Source organism: Marmota monax, unplaced genomic scaffold (genome assembly GCF_021218885.2).
Source record: "Marmota monax isolate L192 unplaced genomic scaffold, Marmota_monax_Labrador192_F-V1.1 WCK01_AAM20220418_F8-fsc00081, whole genome shotgun sequence".
Classification (NCBI taxonomy): domain Eukaryota; kingdom Metazoa; phylum Chordata; class Mammalia; order Rodentia; family Sciuridae; genus Marmota; species Marmota monax.
The window spans coordinates 8,133,295-8,157,688 of record NW_026695234.1 but is presented as its reverse complement, the minus strand read 5'-3'; the positions used below and the strand labels follow the sequence as shown (position 1 = coordinate 8,157,688).

Sequence of the window (24,394 nt, the reverse complement as noted above, 5' to 3'; positions counted from 1 at the left end):
AGCTCTGAGAGTCCCAAATTGTTCTATGCTTGAGACGGACACTTCGTATCCTAAAGGCGGTTGTCAAGTACCTTGAACCTCCACTGCTGTGCTCAAGGGACTTTCCCCAAACCCAGGTTACAATCAAGCAGTATGCAAGCGCCTAGAAAGCCCTGCAAGCTCATTGCCCAGTGCTTGAGAAAAACAACCGAGAAAGACAAGGGCCGACAAAGAAAAGGAAGAATAAATTACCAGGAGGGGAGAAGAGGCTCAGAGCAGCATGGGGCAGAGAGGAGGAGCACTGGAAAAGATGATTGCCCATCCAGACTGCACAGTTGCTAAGTGTGATGATTAATGGCAATTTAAATCAATTGCCCTGATAATTTTAAAAATACATATTTATGTGGCTTTTAAGGCAAAGGATTTTCTTTAACCTGGGCACATCACACCAAGGAAAGTATTCTAGAGCGCTCGTGACCAGGTTACCCAGAGTTCAGGGTGAGCAAGCAGGGCTAGTTTACCCGCCTCCTGGAGCATGACAGGTGGTGGGTATGCTGTTGCACGTCTGTCCTTCGGGGGTCACACCACACCTTGCACACCAGCCCCTTACTTTATCGCTTTTACTTTATCCCCAATTATGGATTGGAGAATAACAACTCTATAAAGCTTTATATTTAGAGAAAATCCAAATCAAGGAGTGTTCCTCATCAACTCCCAGAGTCCTAATCAGCAGCTGCTAAAATTTCTGCTTTTTTTCTCTAACAGTTTCAGAATCAGAAAGGCTGTGCGGCCACATATGCCAAATTGCCTATCAAGGACAACCTTGTAAAGTCCCCAAATGCAGGGGAGGTGGTGACATGTGGCTCCTGCCTGCCAAAGCACCTTGCTTACCTTTATGTCTGGCAAAATAGCGCCCCAGAATGATGAGCAAGCACAGCATGGCGAACACCACCACGGCCACGACGCCGCCAATCACAGCGTGATCCACTGCCCTTATTGAGCCTTCTTCACCTGCTCGAGAATCTGTTGAAATCAGAAGAGGAATAGGGATGTAGAGCTTATTACAGGACACCAGAGGCCCTGGCCACACTGCCTCCAGGGTCAGAAGATCACCTTCTTTTTTAATGGAGGAGCCAGCGAGAACAATCCAGATGGATCAAGTTACACTGGGTGAACAGACTGACCTGTCCAGTACTGAATTGATCTGTTCTCCCCACAAGGCAATTTCATTATAAGCAGCACAGGAGCACTAATGCAAGTGAAACAAGCTTAGGGAGGCAGGGATGGGAGAGATGGAGTCTATCCGGTCCTGACCTAGTCTTGGTGTTCACTCTATCTGTATCCAGCTGCAGATCCTAATTAAGGAGGCAGACCTAACTATTTAAGAGCACCCTGAATGGCACCTTTAGGCAATCACAGGAACTGTGGAGGGGAGGACAGAGTATCTTTCTCTAGCTGCCCAGTGGCTTATTTCCTGATGGCATAAGCACAGGAAAAGCAAGAGCTCAAAAGCCACAGCAGTCTGGAGATAAAACAAGGATTATAAGACCAGAGACAAGTGACCTGCTTGCTACATTTAGGATGTATGAGGGAGTAAACCTCAATTTAAAAACCTAAAAACCTATTTCAAAAAAGACAGCAAGGAATGATTGTCCATTGCCACAGACGGTTTTTATTTTATTTATTTAACACCTCACGATGCAATTAATTTTCCTTTATAAGCATCCCTCCCTCAGGATGTCTTCTTCCGACTGAGGAACGACATGTTTGGCTGGGGAACAACTCCAGAATGAACCCAGAATGAGCTATGGCGATGCAGAATGGATGTATGGCAGTGTAAACAATTTTAATTTAGGAACGTGGCTACATCACCCCTTGCTGAAATCCTAATGGCACCGGAGATTTATAATGTAGTAAAAAAACAATTATTCTCCCGTTGATTAATACATTAACATTTTGGAGTGGAAGCTAAACCATTGTCTTTTTTTTATTGAGTCAAGTACGACACCTCCATTAAAATGATTTACTAGCTGTACCTTACAATTTAAGCACAGCAGCAACAGAAACGGTAAAAATCTTTTAACTTTACATGATTTGTGAAGTCATATGTGAAGGATTTACCATTTAAATCTTTCAGTACAAGAAGCACATGGCCTATAAATCTGTCCCCCTTGCAGTTGCTGGACGCCTAAGAGAAATGCATTTCACCAGGAAGACCGAGAGTGCAAATTCAAGTCAATTTCTAAGAAAGATTTATCTCTGTCTCTCTCCAAAGAACAGAGCAAATCTCTGAAGCCTCCACCTCTAATAATATTTGAAGTTTATCGATCAAGTGTACAGATCCGTGACAGCTAAAGGTAATGGTGCTCTTTTGAGCCGAAACCTGATACAACGCTTTCAGCAGGAGGGCATGATTTACACTTTCTATCGATATTTCCAATTCTGCTTGGAGATTAAGTACTGAAGGATGTGGGGAAATAACTCGTGACTGAGGGTTCCATGAAAAGTGCTTTAATTAAAAGAGTTTAAATTAAAAAAGGGAGTATTTAAAGTGTTTCATTAAGTTACCTTTGAAAGGAGTACAGAAAAACCAAAATCCCAAACCCAAAAGAAATGCCAAATCAGAGGCAGCAGCAGGTCGCACAGGACAACAGGATGATGGGAGTTTAATTGGAGAATGGAGATGGGTTGGAGGCAGAGAGCACTGCAGCCAATTAGCCCGCTCCGTGATGTGCGAGCCCCTCCAGCAACATGTCTAATAAGCTCGACTTGAAATGTGGTGGCGAGGAATCTCCCTTCTCAGCCGAAAGTGCTGCTGATCACAGATGCTACAGCCTCCATTGTCTTGAAAGTCCTTTCAGGCAGGCAGAACTTGGCCACGGAAATTCTTTTCCTTCTAGAGACAACAGCTTGTTGAACAGGCGCAGTCTCCTTGGGGTGCTGCTGGATTTGAGGTGTCTGCTGGATAAGAGTGCTTTACACACTGGAGACGTGCACCTGACGTGCACAAATTCAAAAGTGTGCACAGGGAGTCAAAAGTAACAGTAATGCCAGCCAGTAGTGCTCTCCTTAGGGAGCTGTAGGGATCTTGTGGGAATGAGAATTAACTAATGTCCGGCTGCGGTGACCTTCAGACCTATTGAAGTTTGTGTTTTTAACAAACCCCGTCTGCCTTAGAATTACATGAGGAAGACAAAGTGATACCATGATATTGAGGAAAGACGCTCTACAGGGTAGAAGTGAGGAGGGGTCCCATCCCGGGAAGACTGAGAACTGAGAGGAACTTCTGGAAGCTGCCCGAGACAGAACACTGTAACCCGCTTGTGGGAAGGCACTCTCTTGTCCACTGTTAAAAGAGTGCTTCCCCTATGCCTAGGCACATGATCATTCTAGAAGTCTAAGAAGAGCCAGCCAAAGAGAGAAAGAACACCTGTGTGTATGCATGCGAGGTCTGGGACAAAGAAAAACAAATAATCTCCTGAAAACAAAACCAAAAATGTCTCACTAGGGTATTAATTTTCTGAGTCAAAACTATTCACTTGACCTTTGCTGCCCATGAACTTAGAGCTAAATATGCTCTTAACCCAAATTAAATACCTACATTCTAGTTATTTTCCCCACCCTCAAGGACATACATATTTTGTAGATACTTATTTATAAGTGCAATCTCTCTAGCTATCTTCTGATACTCACTTTGATCAGAAAGTTTACTACCACCAGTTAATCACCAAGACATTTTTCCTGCCTTCAATTACTACAAACGGACACAGAAGGTAACCGATGTTTAATTTACAGGGAGAATTGCCAGTTATGTGCTCCTTACCGCCTCTCCCCTCTCCCACTCCCACCTCCTGGGTTTACTGTGCGAGGAATTAATGGAGTTGTGCCTCTTCATATGTGCTTGTCACAGTGTGTCCTCCCCATGAAGAGCAGAGCTGTTTCCGGACTCATCTCACTCCCTTCATTTCCATGTGTGGATGGTGAGGGTCCTTAGAATGCCACTGACTGGTTCAAGGAGGCCCGGTGACAGGTTCCCTACCACCAGGGAAGAACTGTGTCCACCTGTGGGTGGGGCCTCACTTATGATATGACATGACAGCCATGATGCTACAGAGAAGGAACTGTGCTGACCGAGGAGGTGGAAAACCGGAGGCTGAAGGAAATATTGACCACCAGAGAAGCATGTCTCCAACAAAGTCCATTGGTCCCTTGACCTTTCCTGTTTCTTCTCAAGAGGAGAGCTGACCAGTTCCTGGAGAGACTACTCATAAGCAGAAAGGCTGTGGCTTTGCCATCAGCAAGAACTTGCTCCTCTGGGGAAGCAGACCCTTTCATGAAGGTCCTGGTCAGTGCGGCTTTTCTGGGAACTTGCTCTCCAGATTTCAGACTCCCTTTTTGAGTCAGGCAGACAAAGAATCCAGAGGCAGACTCCACAGCTGCCCCCAGCTTCTCAACTGAAAAATAAGTGTGGAGTGGAAAGCACTTCTAAACATGCCCGATCCTCTGGCAAACGGACGTTTCTTCGGTTTAGAAAGTCATGTTTTCTTGTTTCCTAAGAGGCTACATTGTACCTCTTGCTTAGTAGCAGGTGTAAGAGTGTCTCTATTCTGAGTCTAAGCTCTGCCTCCATCATCCTGAGAAGTGAAGCCATAGTTCTGCTTGGTATATATATTCCAGCCTCGAAGAACCAAGCATGCTTGGACAACACAGTCCACATGGAGTTAAGAATCTCACCTCCAAATCATCTCACATGTGACTTCAAGTGAATTAGAATTGGTGGTTGAATAATTTGGACTTAGATGATACCGTAAATGCTGGGAGATGTTCATGATAACTCTCAGTTCTGGTACAACCTTCCTGCCTGTTCTGTCCCATCCTGCAGTCACTTCTACAACTCTAAGTGTGACAGACACATCATGAGCTGATTAGTATTCGTGAGTTAGCTTTTCTTTTGGCAAAAAGCTGAAACAACTTGGCTTCAGGTGAGAGTTGACAAGCCACTTGCAGAATGTTAAGTTGGCTACTAATGCTTGGGTCATAGTTTCAACCACCCCAGGCTCACTTTAGCATCTTAGAAATTGTAGGGGAAAAAAATACCTTAAAGAAACTCCCAAGAGGGATGCCCCACACTGCTCAGCTTTCTTTACCTTGGGCCAGTTGACCTGGCCTGATCCGTTCTTCATGAGCAATAAGGAGTATGGAGGGGGAAGTTTTGGGGGTAGTAGTTCCCTAGGGCCTGACAAGAAAATTGATTACTACTGGAACTTCAGTTTCCTTCTCCCTCCCCATAAGGGACTCTTCTCTTTTCTGATTGCTTTCACTCCTTAAACCATTTGACAAGAGTTATCCTTAATACAGCACTTTGGCCACCATGCTGCCTGTGGTCAGCAGGGCTCTCTGAACAGGATCCTGGTTTCTATGGCTACTCTACCACCTGGCATGGGACTCATAACATGAGCAGCCAAAGCAGGGATTCAAAGACAACCAGGGAATGGCCAGTATATATTAGATAAGCCTCTGGCAAGGAGGAACTTTGACAGAGCGGTCCATTGGGCAGGAGCCTTACTGTGACTACAGCCTGCCCACTCTGAAGCCAGATTATACAGAGCCCAAGGGCAGTCCTTTTACCAAAAGTACACCAACTTTTCTACCTCTGAGGAGTGAAGTGTGATACCGTAGTACACAGTGAAACACAGCTACCGCACGGCAGCCATGCCACACTGGCTCATCACTCTTCAGACTTCCTGGTGCAGGCTTTAAGGCACATTTAGCTCACTTGATAAGAGCGAACCACTCTTCTTAAATGCATGTATTTATTCTTTTCATAAGTTATAAACTACTAAGGGTTTCCTCTTAAAGATAAATATTTAAAATGTGGAGGTTCTAATGTTATAAGTCCTCCTACTCCGATTTATTACACTACTCGGATCCTCGACCTTCCCCCATTCGTGGATGAGCTGAGAAAATGTTAGAACTGTTGACTTTTTGCAACAGTTTTGTCATTTGGTTCAGCTGAGGTCTTGCTGGACAAGTCAGTTTAATTAAAAACTCTTAGAATTGGTGTTTATAATAGAAATGCTGCCTCTGGCTTCCTCAGGCTGGTAGGGATTAGTCTATCTCAGAAAAAGCTTAATGACTATGATGTCATTTGCTATTTCTTGCTAGGAAGAAAGGAAAAGGTCTGGCAGTGGATTTTCCAAATCTGAAGCAAAAACAAAAATCTGACTTCACAAAAAAAAAAAAAAAAAAAAGACAAAACCAAAACAAAACAAAACAAAAAGCAAAGGCCAGACCAAAAACTAAAACACATACACAAAAATCCTGTTACCATCTGAAAAATGTAGCTACTCATTTTCATCACCTATTGAAGCTCTCATCTATGGCAACAAAAATAAGTGTGCATTTTAAAAAGCACAACTTTATTACTGAAGGGGAACAAACTGAATGGCATGCACTGACAAAATGCCACATTATTTGCTAATCCTAATATGTTATTCTTCTTTAAGATTTGCTTTTCTCAGCACCAATTCAATTATAGATGCTACAAATCCTTCTGACATTTAATTCCCTCTTGTCAGAGAGTAGTAAATGTATACAGTACATGCACAGCTTTCCCATTAAGATGTTAATATATATTGGAGCACACTAGCCTCTATGCAGCATAACCTTTCTTTTCTGTCTTAGAAAATGGAAGGGAAAGAATAAACGTAGGCAAGAAAACCATGAAGACTCCCATATAGCATCCCAAGCATCTAGTACTACCCGTCAGCTGCAATCAATTCTAGCAGTGTAGCTGCAGCTATACTAACATTTCAAAGGAACTATGTTAAGCTACTTAAAGGAAAACTGCAGTAATCATCCTCATTGTGCTACCCAGAGCTCAGTATGTGTTCATTTAAATTAGAAGTCCTGCATGCAGATCGTGGCTGCACATCGTTCAGTGATCAGACTCAGGCTTTCTTAGACTGTTTCTGCCTACGCTGCTGTCCAGAAAATGGTCCAAACAGGGGACGAGTTAGGAGCTCATCTCCTACATGGCCCATGGGAAAGTGCCCTGGACTTGCCATCAGATCTGGGATGGAAATTGAGCTTTATTACTTTTCTCTGTGACTTCAGGCAGGCCACTCAGGCACTCTGAAGCATTGAACACAATTATACACGGCCCAAGGCTGCTTCGAGAAGCCAATGTGCTGCTGAGTATGGAAGCGCCTATCTGGCTTAGGGCTTGACGTATCACAGGGACTCAGTAAATGCTTGCAAAATTTAAATCTTCTATGTAAAAGCTGAAGGAGGGTTTTTCTAGTTCTTATCACAGACCCAAGGCAAATAATTATCAGCTTTTTAGGGTGAAGGGTTGTAGTGCATACTCAGCATTGTTCACACATAGTAAGATACCCAATAAATACTGAGTTGAAGTCACCAAACTCTTTTCACTTACATGGAACAGACACCAGTGTAACTAACAGCCTCTCTGTCCTCTATGATAGTCAAGGCTGTGGGCCTGGCAGCTGAAGGCCATCTGGTTCAAGTTATGATTCAGGTATACCATTTGAGTATCAGGAATATGAAATACTTGTTGTCAGCTAAATATGAAAACAAGTGTTGTTTGTTTTTTTAATGTCGATTTTTCTCCCTTATCAAGCTACTCGATTTAGTTTAACCAACAGTAGAAATTACTTGATTGAGGCAACAGGATGCAAATCCTCCCAAGGCATTTAGCTTTTCCAGAGAGACCAAAAGCCAAGCTTACAAGTTGGCTCTGCTCATCTCATAACGATACAAACTTGGGAGTGCAACTGCCTCTTCCATTTTAAGAAACAGAAAGGCACTGAGGATGACACCAGAGTTTTCCTTAAAGAAGTAGACACCTGACAAAGAGGAAAGAGTTGTAAAGTATTTCCAAACACACAATTCCCACTAGAATCTCTCTCTGCAGAAAGATGCTTCAGTGGATCTCAGGCATTTGGGGGTGTGAGGAAGATGGATTAATGAATATGGTGAAGTCACCCCAAAGCAGTGTCCAACCTGTAGAACTCGAATCTACACTTTGCATTAGGACCTGCCAACTTTTTTAGTTTGGAAAAGAAAGTTCCTATTTGGTGGTCTCCTTCCTCCCCATGGTGAAAGGGTAGCATGTTGGATTATGAGAAAGATCGGCACTAGGATGAAGTTCAAACTTATGCTTGGGAAAGGTTGCAGACGAGCTGGCATCAACCTCAATGTGATTATTTATTTATTTATTTTTAAATTTTATTTATTTCACTTTTTTAGTTTACCGAATTTACTGAATTGAACTTTTAAAGAAGAAATTTGTTTTAACCTTTTCTAACCCATCACTTTCCTATGGCATTTAGGACCACTCAGGGGAACACTGATCCATAACTCAGGGGGACCAATGGGATTGTGGACTTAAAACATCAGAGCAGAGTTTAACTTTTCTCTGAGCGGGAAGGAGCTTGATTTGATGTCAGAAAAGACTTTTCCAGGTCACTCAGCACGTGGCTTTACATCTGATTGTATATGTGGAGTGCCTGACTTTTTCCTCCTCATTCCCTACAGGCACACGCTGAGATGACAAGGGGCAAGACAAACAGGATTCCCAAAGACCCCAGAGTGGCTGTGGATTCCACACCAGAAGGGCAAACCTTCTAAAACAAACTCCTCTATTTCCTCTAGAGGCAGGAGGACCCATGTTTGTCTGTCTCTTAAGTAAATCACTTAGCCCCTGGAGCCTGGCTTCCTCATTTATAAATGGAGACTAACAACCCTTCTTTAACAATTGCACAGGATTGATTTTCCTGAGAATCCTCCCAAGGCTACTCATTCTCATCCATCAGGCCTTCCACTTCCAGTTGCCTTCCTAGGTGAGCTTTCCTGAACTACCCTCCACCTCTCCTGTTCTAGTCCTCACTTTCATATCTCCAGGTCCCCCTGGACCCAGCATTGGGTACTGTGTGAAACAAACTCATATCTTGAGTGTGTCTCCCCGACTAGGAATTCACACATGCGAGCAGGGCCTTGGTCTGTGAAATCCATGGGCCACCTCAGCTCCAAGCCAGTTCTGTTCACTGCTGCCTGCCAGGTAACAGCCAGTGCCCAGCACATGGGCCTCAAGTAGGTTTGTCGAATGAATTGAGATCAAATGAGCGAATGTGTGTGGAAAGCCTTTTGAAGCTATAAACCATGATACAGACACAAGTCAAATAATACCACACTTCACCTTAAATGTATCTGTCCAGTCCTTCTGTTTTCTGACATTTTCTATATTATCATTACTGTTAGTCTACCAAGGACATTAAACAGCCTGTTTGCCAAAATGGAGTTATACTTTATGTGGGGGTCAATGAAGAAAGCATCTCCTTAAATGCTATGGTGACTAAGTTTCTCATACATTTTAAGCAAGTCAGCCAGGCTTTAGGGCACTCTGGTGACCGATGGTCTCATATTCCACACTGACTGACAATGGGATCCTACAGGCCTTTAAGTTGTTCCATCATCTAAATTTAGAGCCCATGCTGCCTTTATAATCCATTTAGGGAACTACAGTTGATTCACTGGGTCCCTCCTAACAGCTAGGCAAGGGTTATTAATGTCATGCAGAATTTGCCCTCCACTCATACTTTTTTTTGTGGATTGCTGAGGGACATGTAAGACTTTTTCAGATCACTTTCTCATTTGTAGAGCAAGAGTTGAAAACAGCTCAGGTTATTTCTTATTGGTGCCTTTGTTTCAAAAGCAGAAGTCTGATGGATTGCTTTGATTATGCTGGAGGGCCATTATCTGGTACACTATTTACCCTGTTTACTTCCTCACTCCACTAAACAGATCCTGAAGGCCCCTCCACTGCTGAAGAGAGGGAGGCAGCTGGAGATATTTTTTAAAAAGTTTTAAAATCAAATAGAAGGACAAATATGCTTAAAGCTATTCTATTCCACATGGGTGGCAATAACCACCAGCTGTCACCAGGAAACAGCAGATGTAATTGATAAAACAATTCAAAAACTCATGCAGATCCATCATCAATAAAGTTAACACCCAAAAAAGTAAATGAAAGGGTTCCAAGTAGAACTGGATGAGCTCCCTAGGTCTGCCAATAATTAAATCATTGAACTACACACAAGCATCATTTTTTTTATGCAGATTACAGAGGAGGATCAGCTGGGTGACTTGCTTTGCTGGGTGAGGATGGCACACCATATGCTGCTTATGAAACTGTCATTAACTGAGGTATCACTGATGGATGGGGGAGCAGGGCCAGAAGGGCAAGGGAGAAGACAGACCCTCATTATTTGGAAGTATATAACATTTATCCATAATATGGAAAGGGTGGAATTTCTACCCTGATGCAGCAGGGAATAGATAATATTATTCATTACTACAGTTTAGCATTAAATGTGCAACACCTACTCTAATTTATTGATGGGCTGTTTAAGACGGGTGTTAACCTGTTTGTCTTGTATTATAATTGAATTCAGTCTCTAGGCTACAGAAATTTGAGAAGTTCATCCTTTCTCAATCAATATGCTCCCCTTCAGTGACCCATTTCAAGACAGCTTCATAAAAAATAATGTATTTTGTTTTAATAAATTTAAACACTATGACAGCTGCTCAATTTTTATTGGTTGTTTTTTTTCCCCTTCAGATGTCTCTTTGCTGCCGAGTGAAGCCAAGCTCACAATCAATAGTAATTGATTAATCAGCATCCCCTTTGAACAAAGGTGCTAATCAGTTTTTGATTAGTTCATCAAACCAGATGCAAAGGCAGCCCGGCCCCAGCCTGCTAGTTCATCAGTGCTGTACATGACTTACTGCTCCTGAGCAATATGACTGTGGTGTTCCTGGAGGGTGTGGGGGAGGGGGACAACATAATTATTAATTTAACTGAATTATTATGAACACAAACGGTTGTTGGTTTATTGCTCCTGACTTGGGTGATTGATAGAACTGCAGCAGAGACCCATCTGACTTGGTGCAGGGATGAGGCTTGGAGTATTCCTAATTGATGATGCTAGAAGAAGGGGTGGGTCGCTGGTTTAGACCCGTTTCCCTAAAGAGGAGAAAACTTACTTTTGCCTATCCTAGTAATCCTTGTCTGGCTCATACGCCATGAGGGATCAGGGCCAACCTATGAGAACTCCTGTCTTAGAATCCTTGAGAAGCTCCAATTTCTAGGACCACTGTGTCAGAGTTGTTTTATTTCGGGTCAGTACTGAATGGAGACCATCTACAACCAGGAATGCAAGCAGAAATTGCTTACTTCTGGCATCACATTTTAAGTAGGAAGAAGGACTTAACTCTTCTTTTAAAAGAAAATTAGGTCAATGTTTTCATAACTTCTCTAAACACAACACAAATAAGAGGCAAACAAAAACTATCGATGGGCTGGCTATCTTTCTCATCTTCTATTTATTTATCTAAATTCACTGGGATTCAGATTTCACTCATTCATCCAACAAGGATCAGCTGGGTGCTTACTATAGGATAGGTGTACAGCAGTGAGCAAAACCAGTGTGGTCTCCTGGAAGTTTCCACTCTGGAACAATTTAACAAGTAAGTGCACACTGGCACGTGGCACATAACAGAAAAATAAAAGTATGCACAGTGGGCACTACATCTATTGCTTTTGAAAAAACTGAGCAGTACTATCTTGTTTTCACACTGGGTAAAACTTATAGTTGGGACTGGACCTCAATAACCTGCTGTTCAAGGGAGCTGCAGTGGAACTCTTTGGGAAGAGGTGATGTGGAACCTTTTTTCCGACGGGCTGGAATGAGCGTGCACACCCTATGCCTTAGTTTCTCTGTTGTGATGACAAGGAAAGGACTTGCTTACCGATTTACCAAGTGACTGATCAAAGTGTCCAAGAAGCTGTAGCTGGTTGGCAATGAAGTCTCACAACATCATGGGAGCTCAAATAATTGTTTAGCTCTGACCACTTTAAATCTCCTCCCTCCCTCCTTTTTAGGATATGCTTCTTATTCTGGATTAGTAACACCTAAATCCTGGAATCAAGCATGAAACCTACTTTTGCAAGAGCTCAGTGTGCTGTGAAAAAGGTCTGAGGTAGATAATTAGTTTACATCATGGTGTGTGACAAAACAATTGTCCCCCCCTTCTTGCCTGCCCTTCCCTACCCCCTACTTCTAAGATAACTATGTCATGGCTTTTCAAGTCTATTCCACAGAAGTAGACAGTCAATATGAGTTTAAGATCTTGTCACATAATCCAACATCCTTAAACTGCTTTGTAATGCAACAAAATTTCTCCTAAACCATTCTATATCTAGGACATAAACATTATTTTAAGCCACTGAACACAGAGTGGCTTTGGGACAATCCCAAAGATAACTTGACCTCCACTGAATTAAAAGGACTGGCCTTGATCTGAAGTATAAATATTATTACTACCACAGGGAAGAGAGATGGGCAGATGAGTGGGGAGGGGAGGAAGAAAGTGTCGATAAAAATTTGTTCTTTTATTAGTATCAAAATCCGTACTTGCCAATTGATTGCTCTGCAAACCAATGGCCATTTTGTAGAGAAGTAGACAGACTGTCCACAGGTTGGACACTGCAGTGCCTTACCTAATGACTAGCCCTTACCTGAGAGATCCTCACTGTCCAGTTCTTCTGCGGAATTGGGCAACTGAGTAAGGCCTTACAAGTAAAAACAAATCGTTTTTCTTTTCGTTCCTCGAGGGACATAAACAAAACACTTGAGAACTGAGGATGAATTTTTTAAAAAACATGAGCCAAATCTCTTGCTATCTCTCGCTTTTTTTTGGATAGCTTGACTGTATTAATCCATAAATTCATGTCTTCAATCATGTAATTTTGTTATTGATACACAATCGAGGCAGAAAGATTCCTCAGTATCCACTGTTCAAAGCACATGAAACATGAAGGTGAATGTTTAAAATCACTCATTCGTAACAGCATGCAAAAAGAAAAAAAAAAAAAGAAAGCTTGATTGTTAGCTGTTGATGCTCTGAGACATCTCTTAAATACAAATGTATTTAGATGTTACATACTGATGTATGTAAGTTGTATTTCACGTTTTACTGTAAATTGAAATCCTTTGCCAATACTGACAAACACAGTTCATTATCAATTTATGATGATCTTGGATCACATATCTCAAAATGGTACAGCATCTGCTAACTGCAGATTGCAGGTTATGCCTTCATCAGAAAATCTGATGTGCAAAATTATTTTTTTTAAAAAAGAGAATTTCATAAATCAATGGTATTCCTGAAAAATAAAACCCTCAAAGCTGAAAAAGCAGTTAGGTCAGGAGGTAATAAAGTAGGGGCTGGAAATGCCTATATCAGGGTCAACCCTGATGTTGGCCAGAGGCGGATGGTTCTCAGCAAGCTCTGATTTGAATTAAAGGAGGTGAAGAGGGAAGTAGGTAAACAATGGGCAGCTCAGCTAGGAGATGGCTGCCATTTCCTCCTGCTTTGTATGGGGCTGGTCTTTTAATGAAGTTTTTTAAGCCACACCAAAGGCTCCACAGTCAAGGCGGCCTTGCCTTGTTTGCTGCTCTCCTCCAAGTCCAGGAACTGGAATTCCCACAAAGGTTTATGTATGCTGCTCTAATGGAACTGCCACTTCCTGAGGGTGCCTGTGAACCTATACAGCTGCAGGGTGATTGGTGACAGATGCAAGTCTTATTTAGTGTTGCATCTTTCTCTTCTTTCGTATGGCCAAGCACAAAGTGTACTCTCAGTTAGTATTTGCTAAATTAATGATTTGGGAGTAATCCTCAGTGAGACACCAACCAGAGCCTAAAAAGCAACCAAAACAAATGCTCTGGAACAAAAATATACTGATTGCCCTATTTGAAAAAACCCAAATTAACCAAAATGATCCTGTACAAATGGTCACTAAAGCCTGGGTTTATAAAGAAGCCAAGTGAATATTGACAGCCAGGTTGGTTCTGTGAGAGAAGGCTGTCACATCATCAGCCTGAGGAAGAATTTCCCTCATGACCCCTTGTTGCCAAAACACAGGTGCCCAATCAAAATGAGAGGACTTCGAGTCCACAGGTGTCCTCAAACTATAGATTTAGGCAACTAAAGGGAAAACATGAGTAATGCAATAAATTATAGAGGCAACAGAGTTGAGATGCTGCCCATTTGTTCTGAAATCTGATAGGTTGAAAGCATTCCTATTTCTAATTGGCTTTATCCATTGTATAAAGACTGATGAATACAATTATTTGAATAACTGTTATAAATGGGCAACATAAAGTACCTCTCTGTTGTTAATTATGAATTTTCTGTTCTCAGAAGGTTAATCCCTCACTTCTGTGTGGCCCAATGAATATCAAAGTGTTCTACATACGTGCTTGGTGCCCACTGAACCACATTAAACAAGGATGTTTCAAGCAGGCAGCTTTACTGATGGAGGCTTGTTTCCTTGGGGAGGGCAATAGAAAGCTAATTTAAAAAAATAAAGACAAACATGTTTATGAAATATCGATATGCAAAGTTTTCCATTAAGAAGCATCAGACAGTTGATATACACCTCATTAAAGCTGAAACTGTCATTTTTAATGGCATAAACTTTAAAATATACCAATTCATCTGGAATCTACGGCTCAGATTATGTTTCAAAGTGAGAAGCCATTTAGGCTAGTGGCGTTAAATTTGTTTTTTGCAGTACTATTGTCTTTTATGAATCTACAGCACTCTGCCATAGTTGGATAATTTCTGAATAAATATAATTAGGAAGAGTTTACTGAAGCACTGAGTGTACAAGTGAGGACAAGCAAAATTTACTTCCTAAAATTGCGTTGGCTTAGGTATTTTTCTTTCATGTTAAAAATTATACACCTCTCATTTTCTCAAAAAAAAGACAAAGATGCATTTTATGAAGCAGAGATTACTCTTCAGAAGGCAACTTTATGATTTAACAATAAGTGGGAAATTACTTCTTGATTCTTCTTTTCTAAACTTTCACATCACCTATTAAAGCCCTTCCTCATCAATTCTAATTAAAATGCATTCAACAAATTTCTTTACATTTTGTTAAACAAATGAAAGTTTACTTTTTGTCCATACGGGATTTTTCTGAGCAATTAAGAAAACCCTAAGGTACAAATGTGCTAATTCAATATATGCACAATGATCGTCTCTTTTGCAGAGACGTGTGTTTTGATTTTTGCTTTTTCTTCGGGTTCCAACATGCTGTGACATACCCTATGCCTTTTCAGGGCTTCTGTGGTTATAATCCCTCTTTTTCAACCATCACTGCTGACTTCTCAATGTAGTATGATGTGGCAATTTTAAACCAGGGGAAAGAAGCCTCAAAAAATTAGAAACAATAAGAAGTACCAGACATTTAAGTGAACTCAAGATCATAGTAAAATTTAAATGCTTCTGGGTTCTGTTCATCAGGGTATCATTTGTTTTGGTAAACTTCAAAAAAGAATGATCAAATAAAACTTAGGAAACAGAACAGCCCACTGGCCCTGGTATCATTCCCATTATGAAAAACAAAAAGTAGGCGACGGCTCTCTCTTACCTAAGCGGCACGCATCTGATCACTTGGCCATATTATGGAAACTGTTACTTCCATCACCAGCCTTAAGAGTTCAGACGCCCCCGGTAGTTTTAATCTAAAAGCTCAGTCATCCTGTTCTTCCTGCTTTGTCAGCTTTTGTGGAGAGTTTTTCCCTTCTTCCCATTAGCAGAAATTTGGTTCACGCCGTTAAACAGTAGCACATTGTTTCCAAACTGCATATCAAGGCTGAAACGCAATCTTCAGGTCCTGCAGCCATTCGTAAACCTCTTTAGCTTTGTTCTTGGGTAGAACATACAATGTCTGCAGAGTCCCTTGACTGAATGACAGCCTTTGAATGCCATTGTTATGTACGCATACAGAGAGATGTACATAGAGGTACATACACAGATGGTGGACATAGCGGTTGTAATAATGCGCACTGCTGGCTATTTTTCTTTAAAACGGGCTTAAGAATTTCCCCACAATTGAGTGTAAAGTAAGATAAGGAAATTTTATGTGCTTTTAAATTCTGCACTACTCATGAAATAGTCAGGGAAAGGGAGATTCATGGGGCAGCAACCTAAGGGCAGCAGTCTAGGGGGCGAGCATGTGTTTAGTACTGGCCAAACATTGTGAAACCCAAACTGAAAATGAAAAATTATTCTTCAGAGGGGTTCCCAGTTACAGACTGAATTAAGATCTATTTAAAAACTCATCTGGGATATGAAAATTCATGAGATCATCAGCCTCTACTGTATCAAGAGGTACAAAGGCAAGAGGGCAGGTAGACTTGAGAAGAGAGAGAGAGAGAGAGAGAGAGAGAGAGAGAGAGAGAGAGAGAGAGAGAGAGAGAACCTCAAACCCAAAGGAAGCCAGCTGACTGCAGTGCAGCAAAAGCACAAGCACTATTCCAGACCACGGGCATGCTGTCACCCGACCCCTCACATGGGGGGGGGGGCAAGGGAGAGGGGACACACAGAGCAGAAAAAGAACAAGGCACAAGACACAGAGAAGCGCCCACATTTGAACAAACAAACAAAAGCCGTCACACACACCCACACATCAATAATCATAATAACGACTACACCACCCGTGCGTTGAATCATTCATGCATTTCTGCCGTCAATTTCAGACAGTGTGGTATCAGGATTTGGCAGAGTGTTTTTTGTTTTTTGTTTTTTTTTTTGCATTGCTCAACATGCACACATAACACAGGATTCTTCCTGTCCAGGCCTGTAAGGATGAGCTCCAAAACACAAATGCTCAAGATCCTTATTCAGAGAAGATCCCTTGTGTCAGCCTAGTCTAAAATCTCATTCTTACACTCATATTTATCGTGACTATCAGATCCTTAAAAATATATTGTGGCTGATTATTGTTTGGTTTTCTTTTTGGAGAAAATCCATTTTGATTTTGAATCATGCCCATGCACTTCTAACCTTCCAATACATGCTTATTCCAATCAGATATTGGTAAGAACAAATGGTCAACATACATCAACAACTAGTATAAACTTCATACATACTCTAGCAACACAAGCTTGAATAAAATATTTTAATGAGTCTTCAAAGGGAAAGTTTTAAAAAATTTCTTTTTCTTTTTATGAGATAAAAGAGAAATATGGAAAGAAATCTAGTATGACAACTTTTAAGACCAGTAAGATGGTCACAGCTGGCTGTCTTGTCATTTAAGTTGCCAAGTTATCAAACCACTTAACATTTTTCTAGGCCCAGATCACCATTAAGAACATCTCAAGGTTATCATCAGATGAACATAAGTCAAATGGTTGCTGTACTGAAGAAGTTGGGTTTTAGCCACAGTGTACTAGAATAAAATCATTGGAAATCTGATCCCCTGCTTTCCAGTTTTCACCATGTTCTATTATCTTTTTATCCTGACAACTGACCTGGAAGATTCCCCCTCCCAACAGGTAAAATTTTAGATATTACTTTGCTTTTTATTAGAGCTTTTGCCATGGGCTAGAAAGTGTGCTGTTCAAAATAGATGTTGGAGCTCTCTGTGAAGATTCTATGAGGATACTGGCCAAGCTGAAGAATGTATTTATAAATGCATTATACAGGGATCAGCTTGGATTATCTATCACTTCTCTATTCCTTTGCTGTTAAAGCGTCCAAATTAAAAGAGAGAGAGAGAGAGAGAGAGAGAGAGAGAGAGAGAGAGAGTGTGTGTGTGTGTGTGTGTGTCTCAATAAGGCTGTTCTTTCTATCCCCCTAAATCTCACATGCAATGTTGGTCAATAACATTCTATTGAGGTATCATGGGCTTGAATATTGTCCCCAAGCTAATAAGACAGTGGTTGCTTCTCATAATACACACATATGTCTACTTCTGGCCACAGGAATTCTATAAAGTCCTATTTCAATCATCTCTTTATCATACAACAAAAAGAGATCACTTTCCCTTTTTCTTTAAAGAGGAGGGCCTAATTAAAAACTGAACCCTAAAATCTGGAGCAGGCCCCGAGTTTACTTTTCATTTTTCAGGGCAAGGGACAAATTTCATACTTTAAATATCTTGTCCAGGTCTTTAGGGATGAACCCCCCAAAACACATGAATTTTACTGAAGGAATCTAAAAATAGAACTATGGAGCTTTAGGAAATAAATGATGTCTACTCCTTCAAAGATCATAGAATTCAGGAATCTTATGGTTACATTTGACCCTATAGTTAATTATAGGAAGCTCAGAACTTAAATTATCTTAAAAAGAACAAAATCTCTTGAACTACATTAAAATAACCTTAAAGCTCTGAGAATAATCGATAAAAGTCAGGAGGTGCTCAATTAATGATGAAACATACAAATAACTGAGCTTAATGGAGTGCAAAGCCTGAGATGTAGCAAGCACGATGGGGCACCACCTTAGCAAGCACAAGTTTTATACCTAATTGATTTCTCATGATTGTCAATGTACCTGGCCACTTTAACTTATTTTATTAACTTTTTCCTTTGTGTCAATGACAGGAAAGGGCAGAGTGAAGTGGAAGTGGATGGGATCTGTCAATCCATTCCTGAGCTTGCTCAGCTCTCTCAGAATTCCTCACTAGGAAGTCCAAACATGAGGGTGAGTTGCCAACCCTGACCATGGGCTGATATCTAAGGACAAAATCTCAAATTTTGTTTTGAGATTTCCAACTGGTAAGTTATCAAATGTTGGTCTTTTTAAGGAAATTGGTCGGGGTAGGAGAGGTTACTCTAGAAGCTGAATTAATACGACAAGGTTGGCTGATCATCTCTTATTATTGAAATAATAAATTTCCAATCTGTACAGTATGCAAAGTGACTGAAGGAGGCCCTTTACCCAACGATTCCCTTGGATTCAATTATTAAAATTCAACTCATTTAAAACCTAACATATTCTCTAAGCACAATCTAGCCAGGGTTAAATTTGAGGTAAGCAATCAAGTAATATACAGATGAAATGATTCTCATTTTCTGATGAGAAAGACACAGGAAAGTTAATAAAATTATCCCAACCCAGTGAGCCACTGGTGAGATGGGGAGACATCTTACTTCCTGATGTCCCTGTCTAAACTTTACTCACTCATGTTTTAATCCCTTTTTGGTTAAAAACGTTATTTTGCCTGCAAAGCACTCACACAGCAATGACTTTTTATTTTTAAGTGCCAGCTAATGATGTTCAAATTGATGTATAGTATAGTATCACTCTTGGCTTGGGGATGTTTTCTGCCAAATGTAAACATAAACTTAAATGAACACACAGAGATTTAGAGTGCATGAAATGGGGTAAGGGTCTGGGGTAAATACATGTAGGAATATAATTAAATTCATAATTTTTCTAAAGAGGATCAATGGCCGTCCTCATTACCACCTTGTGAATTTAAACAGAGATATTCCTCCCTGACCTTCAATCTCAACTACTAAACCATACATATGACCCCCTTTGAAATTTACCTGGGACTATGGCCTACAAATGCAGAAAGCAACTGAGCCTATGATTCAGATGTTATGTTGCTAAGGCAAATATCAGTGTGTTTAAAGTCCCATGCATTTCAAGATTTGGTGGAGTTTTATAAGCAAGGGGACTACGTAAAACTGAAACTCCCGCCATGCCACCAGCCAGTGAGGAGGAGGCCTCATCTCAGATTGCAACCATTGGCTACTGAACTCACAACAAAAATGACAAGACTCGACATCCTTTCAAGCCTTAAGAAGTTATAGTATATTTATGATATCAGTCTACTTGGAACATGAGTTCCCTTGAAGACTACATTTCTCTTTTTCCCAGCTTGCCTTGCCTCTCAGCAGCGCTGAGAAAGTAGATAAACAGGAATGTGATACCAACCGTGAACTGCTGGTTCTGTCGTCGCCGTTGTGTCTACAGACAGGAACAGAGGATTGGAGGAAGGGAGGAAACAGGAGGAACAGCATGCAAAAAAAGGGAAAATGGAAAAAAATGGAACAGATAATATATGAGCAAGCTTTCAAAGAACATCGCGTGACAAGCAATAATAAATGAAAAGCAAAAAGCATTTGAAGTGAATTGCACTGTTTTAAGACATGCCTGGAGCTCAAAGCTGCGAGCCAGTGAGGAAATCAGTAAATTCTTTGGTTCTGGGGGTCTTGCCAGGACACATATATTTGCTCGTCCATAGTCATGGGAACATGCAAAGTGACGAGAAACACCAGTGCAAACTCAGTGGCTGGTAAATGGCTCTTAACGCATCAAGGCTCAAGACTGCGACAGAAAAAGCTCAGTCGGAAGCTGGTTAAACAATGGATTCATACATTCAAACATTGCCTTTGTTTTAACCCAACCCACCCGGGCACTTGGGCTTCTTGACTGCCAATCAGGTATCGCTGAATCAGTTGCACTTTTAGGATCCTTTCACTGTTTACGCTCAGATGTCTGTAGATGGATATGCAATATACAGGATCGAGTTTTCCATTCACTGTATTATTTCAGCAGAGCTTAGCTGGAAAGTTCAATTAACTGCGAGGCCATAGGAATGAACATGTTCAAGGTTTTCACAGATTAGTTTCCACACACACGCACACAGACACATACAACTAATTCACTCTGCATTCTGCAGCTCTTAATATGTTACAAGTCAAGAGCAGAGCCTTTCATAAAAAGACACAAGTCTACACAATCTGCCAAATGCCACTTCTAATTATATGACATTCCAAAATTTTAAGTATTCAGCCATTTTTTTTTGCTCACAATTGAGAACTAAGTTCACAGTTGTGAGCTGCCGGGAGTTGAACCCTCATTGCTGGATTAGGAGACAGAGCAATCAGTTTTTTCACTGCTAGGTGCACTTGTTGAGAAAGAAAATATGGCTTGTCTCTTCTTCCTCTTCTATTTCTAATGCTGTTCAAGTTTTCTCTTCCTTCTACCAAGCTTTTAAACCTGGCATACTGAAGGGGCTCTTCTTCACAGGAGATTCCTCCAAAAGGATCAAGGAATCTTCTCTTTATTTTTGGCAAGAGGGGAAGTGGGATAAATATCTAACAAAACACATGACGACATTCTTTTTCCAGTCATTTTAACACCACTCTTTTAGCCAATTTCATTTCAATGTGAACCCGCATCTGGCCGAGCTTTCTTTTTCAATTCTATAACTCTCGCGCATGCTTCTTCTACTATTCTTCCTTCCAGGAAGGAATGGTGACACTGGGACACGAGCTAGTCATCTCTAGTCAAAAGCTGGTGACTGAAGTGGGGTTGTGGGTGAATGCTAAGAGAAATTCCCTTTTTCTCTAATGCAGCTATTTAGCTGGTAACTGTTTTCTTAAGTTCTGGAGACTCCAAAAGACTTTTGGATTCAACACAGGCAATGTTTAAATGCACTGGAGTTGAACGTAACTTTTTTAGAGGGGCATCAGATGAGCCTAGAGCTTCGGATTTATTAATAGAACACATGAATTCACACCGGCGTTCCCCTTCAGTTGGCATGCTTTCCTCAGGACCCTATACCATCAAAAATTAGAGCCCTTCTAAGGAGCCAGAATTAACCAGAAGTCTGAGAGCCCAATGCAGCTTAATATAACTGATAGCTGAATCTCTCAAGAATTGAGGAGGGAAAGAAAAACATAAAATATACCGCATAAGAACACAATACTTACTTATAAGACAAGTCTGTGTGCATAAAATAGCAGTAAAAAACAATACAGGAAATTGTACAGTTGAAACAACATTCTACACCAGATTCTCACAACAAAGATGATACATCTCCTTAGTTGAAATATCCAAGTCCAGCATTAGTTTGAGACACTTTAAACTTGAGGGGCAAAATCAAATGCACATTTGTACAGAAACACTTAGATGCATGTTAATACATTTTATGGGTAGGCATTGGCTCCTCTCCAAAATAGAGAAAATAAAACAATGAACACTTTGGTCCATTACTTTTGTGGTAGCACTTCTAATATGCTTTATTATTATTATTATTATTATTATTTATTTATTTTTAAAATCAGGTACACAATTAGTATAAAATAAAAGAAACAGGGTGGAATTAAAACCTCAGGGTTAGAATCTTTAAACATAATATCTGAGCATTAACCAATGACCCCAATTTACTGTGTTCCTGCATCACAACATTATGTCAGCTTCCTGATAAAATTAAACCAACTGAAGCTAGGCGTAAACTCTGATGTGGGTACTGGAAAATAAATGAAGGCAAGTTCATAGTGCACCTTGCTTTGCCACTCTGGGGATGGGAAATCCATCAATTGCACCCAACAGAGAGGACAAAAGGAATTGAGAAGGAAAAAACACATTCTAAAACAGTTACGCAAACACATGTTCAAGTCAAACAACACAGTTCCTGCAGCTAGAAATGGTAAACCCATGAATAGCAATGGAGGAGACCGCAGAGGAAACATAGTTGGCTACAAGGTTTAGATCAAGAATGAGGGTGCATGTGGGGAGCCAGTTACTCTGGTTCTCTGAAAACATCTGTATATTACCTCAACAGAGACTATTTCAAGGAAAGAATTTTTTTTTTTTTTGGTACGGGAATTGAACCCAGGAGCACTTAACCACCAAGCCACATCCTCAGCCCTTTTTATTTTTTATTTTGAAACAGGATCTCACTAAATGGTTGAGGCTGGCTTTGAACTCACGATGCTCCTGCCTCGGGCCTCCCCAGCTGCTGGGATTACAGGCATGTGCTACCATGCCCAGCATAAGGAAGAATTCTTTACAAGTGACTTTGTGTTCCCCGCAGGAGAACACTATATAGCAGAATTTAACTCTCCTTCCTAATTGCATTATTACTTCATGCAGAAATCACAGACACCCTGTGAGTACAGCTTTGAAAAGCAGGATTTATTAGGGTATCTTAATCACAAGGTGAAGAAATGTGCAAGATCACCCCTCTGAATCAACTTGTGGGTTCATCATTTTGTCCAAGTGTAGGTGCAAAATGCAAACAGAATACTTCCAATATAAGTTATAAATGCTATAATCGGCTTGAAAAATGAGAGTGTCTAATTGCCTTAACAAAGGCTTTTTTAAACCTCATTTTGTTGCCGCCTTAAAAAAATAATCTTTGAGCCAGGCCTATAAAAAAATGGTCGCAAAAAGTTAAATTGGACTTATAGCGGTATTGGGTTATGAAATTAAAAGGGCCTAGGTGAGCTATAGTCTCTATTTTAATTTTAATTACAATGAGGGCAGATTTATTGTACATTTATTTTATATGGTCAACAAAAAAAACCAATCCCCTGTTCTTGCAAACCCAGTAAGTGTGTACGGTCTTAATAGTCACTCCCTGGCTGTTTTATGAGTATAATCAAACAAGGTGTCCGAGGAAGGGCCCTGCACTATTATTTGAAAGACACACATTTCACTAAATATTGACTTCTCTTCTTAGTCTCCTAGTCCTACAGTTGATGCGACCCTGTCTTGAATAAATGAAAGATCACATGTATCTCGTGTCACAGTAAGATATTTATAAACTGAAAAAGCTCTGACAATGTGTGAGATTAGAGACACTAGCCATTTACCAAGTAGCAAAGAAATTAAAAAAAAATTACTGCATGAGCGGCAGCTGGGCAATATTTAGTTGAAACAGTCATGTGTAAGCTCCACTGTGGCACATTCTAATCCTTTCATATGGATTCTCTCCAACTTAGAATTGTTCATTGAGTGTGACAGACTGGGGGTTTAAAACTAATCCATAAATTAGTCTGTGGTCTCAAACACAACGGGTGCCATAAGTGAAAATGAAAATCCTAGAACAAAATTAAATTCACAACCTTAAATACTTTTTCTTCCCAGATTGATCTGTGTTGCTCCCACTTTACAATGCACACATTCACTGTCAGGCTGTGTTTTGGGGTGTGTGAAAGCAGGGTGTACATTTAAAAATGCACAGTGGAATAACTCAGAGAACCCAATCTACTCAGAAGCAGAGCTTAATTGTAAAGAATTTAAATTCTCCCATTTTGATTGTCATAAGCTTAAATGAAAGCATACTAATCAGACTGACATATTTTAATACACTCTCCCCCAGTTTATTTTCTTAACTAAAGTCAATAAGAAGCCAATGGGTTTTCTTAATTGAATTCCCCTTCAGTTTGCGTTATGGAGGTGCTTTAAATCGAGACACCAGGGCACGCAAGGAATTCCCCTGACAATTTTATTTCATAGTAGTGTTGTGCTGGCCAACGTCTATTAAAACAGGTGTTTCTCTTTCTCTCTCTTCTCTTTTCAACTTATTTGAAATCTATTGAAAGCAAAAATAAATGCTAGAAAATTAAACTTTGAAATTTGTTTTCTACTGGTTTCCCATTTAATTTCCTTGCTATCTGTATTTTGCTTTTAGTTAACTCCCATTTCTTAGGGATGAGAGAAATAGATAGGTACAAAACAAAGCTAAAGGCCCAAACAAGAGAGCCACAGTGAAGCTCTTTTACTT

At 40.6% G+C, this 24,394-nt stretch overlaps 1 protein-coding gene across 8 annotated transcripts in view; it reads right to left on the bottom strand.

Moving 5' to 3' along the window:
* The window catches only part of Cadm1 (cell adhesion molecule 1), a 314,576-nt gene that overhangs the window by 4,090 nt on the left and 286,092 nt on the right, over nucleotides 1-24,394 (bottom strand). For 4 of the 8 annotated variants that reach the window (XM_046438620.2, XM_058577099.1, XM_058577100.1 and 1 more), the window contains 3 exons: nucleotides 19,810-19,842; nucleotides 12,581-12,634; nucleotides 871-1,002 (listed from right to left, as the gene is read on the bottom strand). In XM_046438620.2, the coding sequence (XP_046294576.1) occupies nucleotides 871-1,002; nucleotides 12,581-12,634; nucleotides 19,810-19,842 (219 nt within the window). The remainder of the gene's footprint in view (nucleotides 1-870; nucleotides 1,003-12,580; nucleotides 12,635-19,809; nucleotides 19,843-24,394) is intronic. The other 4 variants (XM_046438621.2, XM_058577102.1, XM_046438622.2 and 1 more) reach the window with 2 other exon arrangements.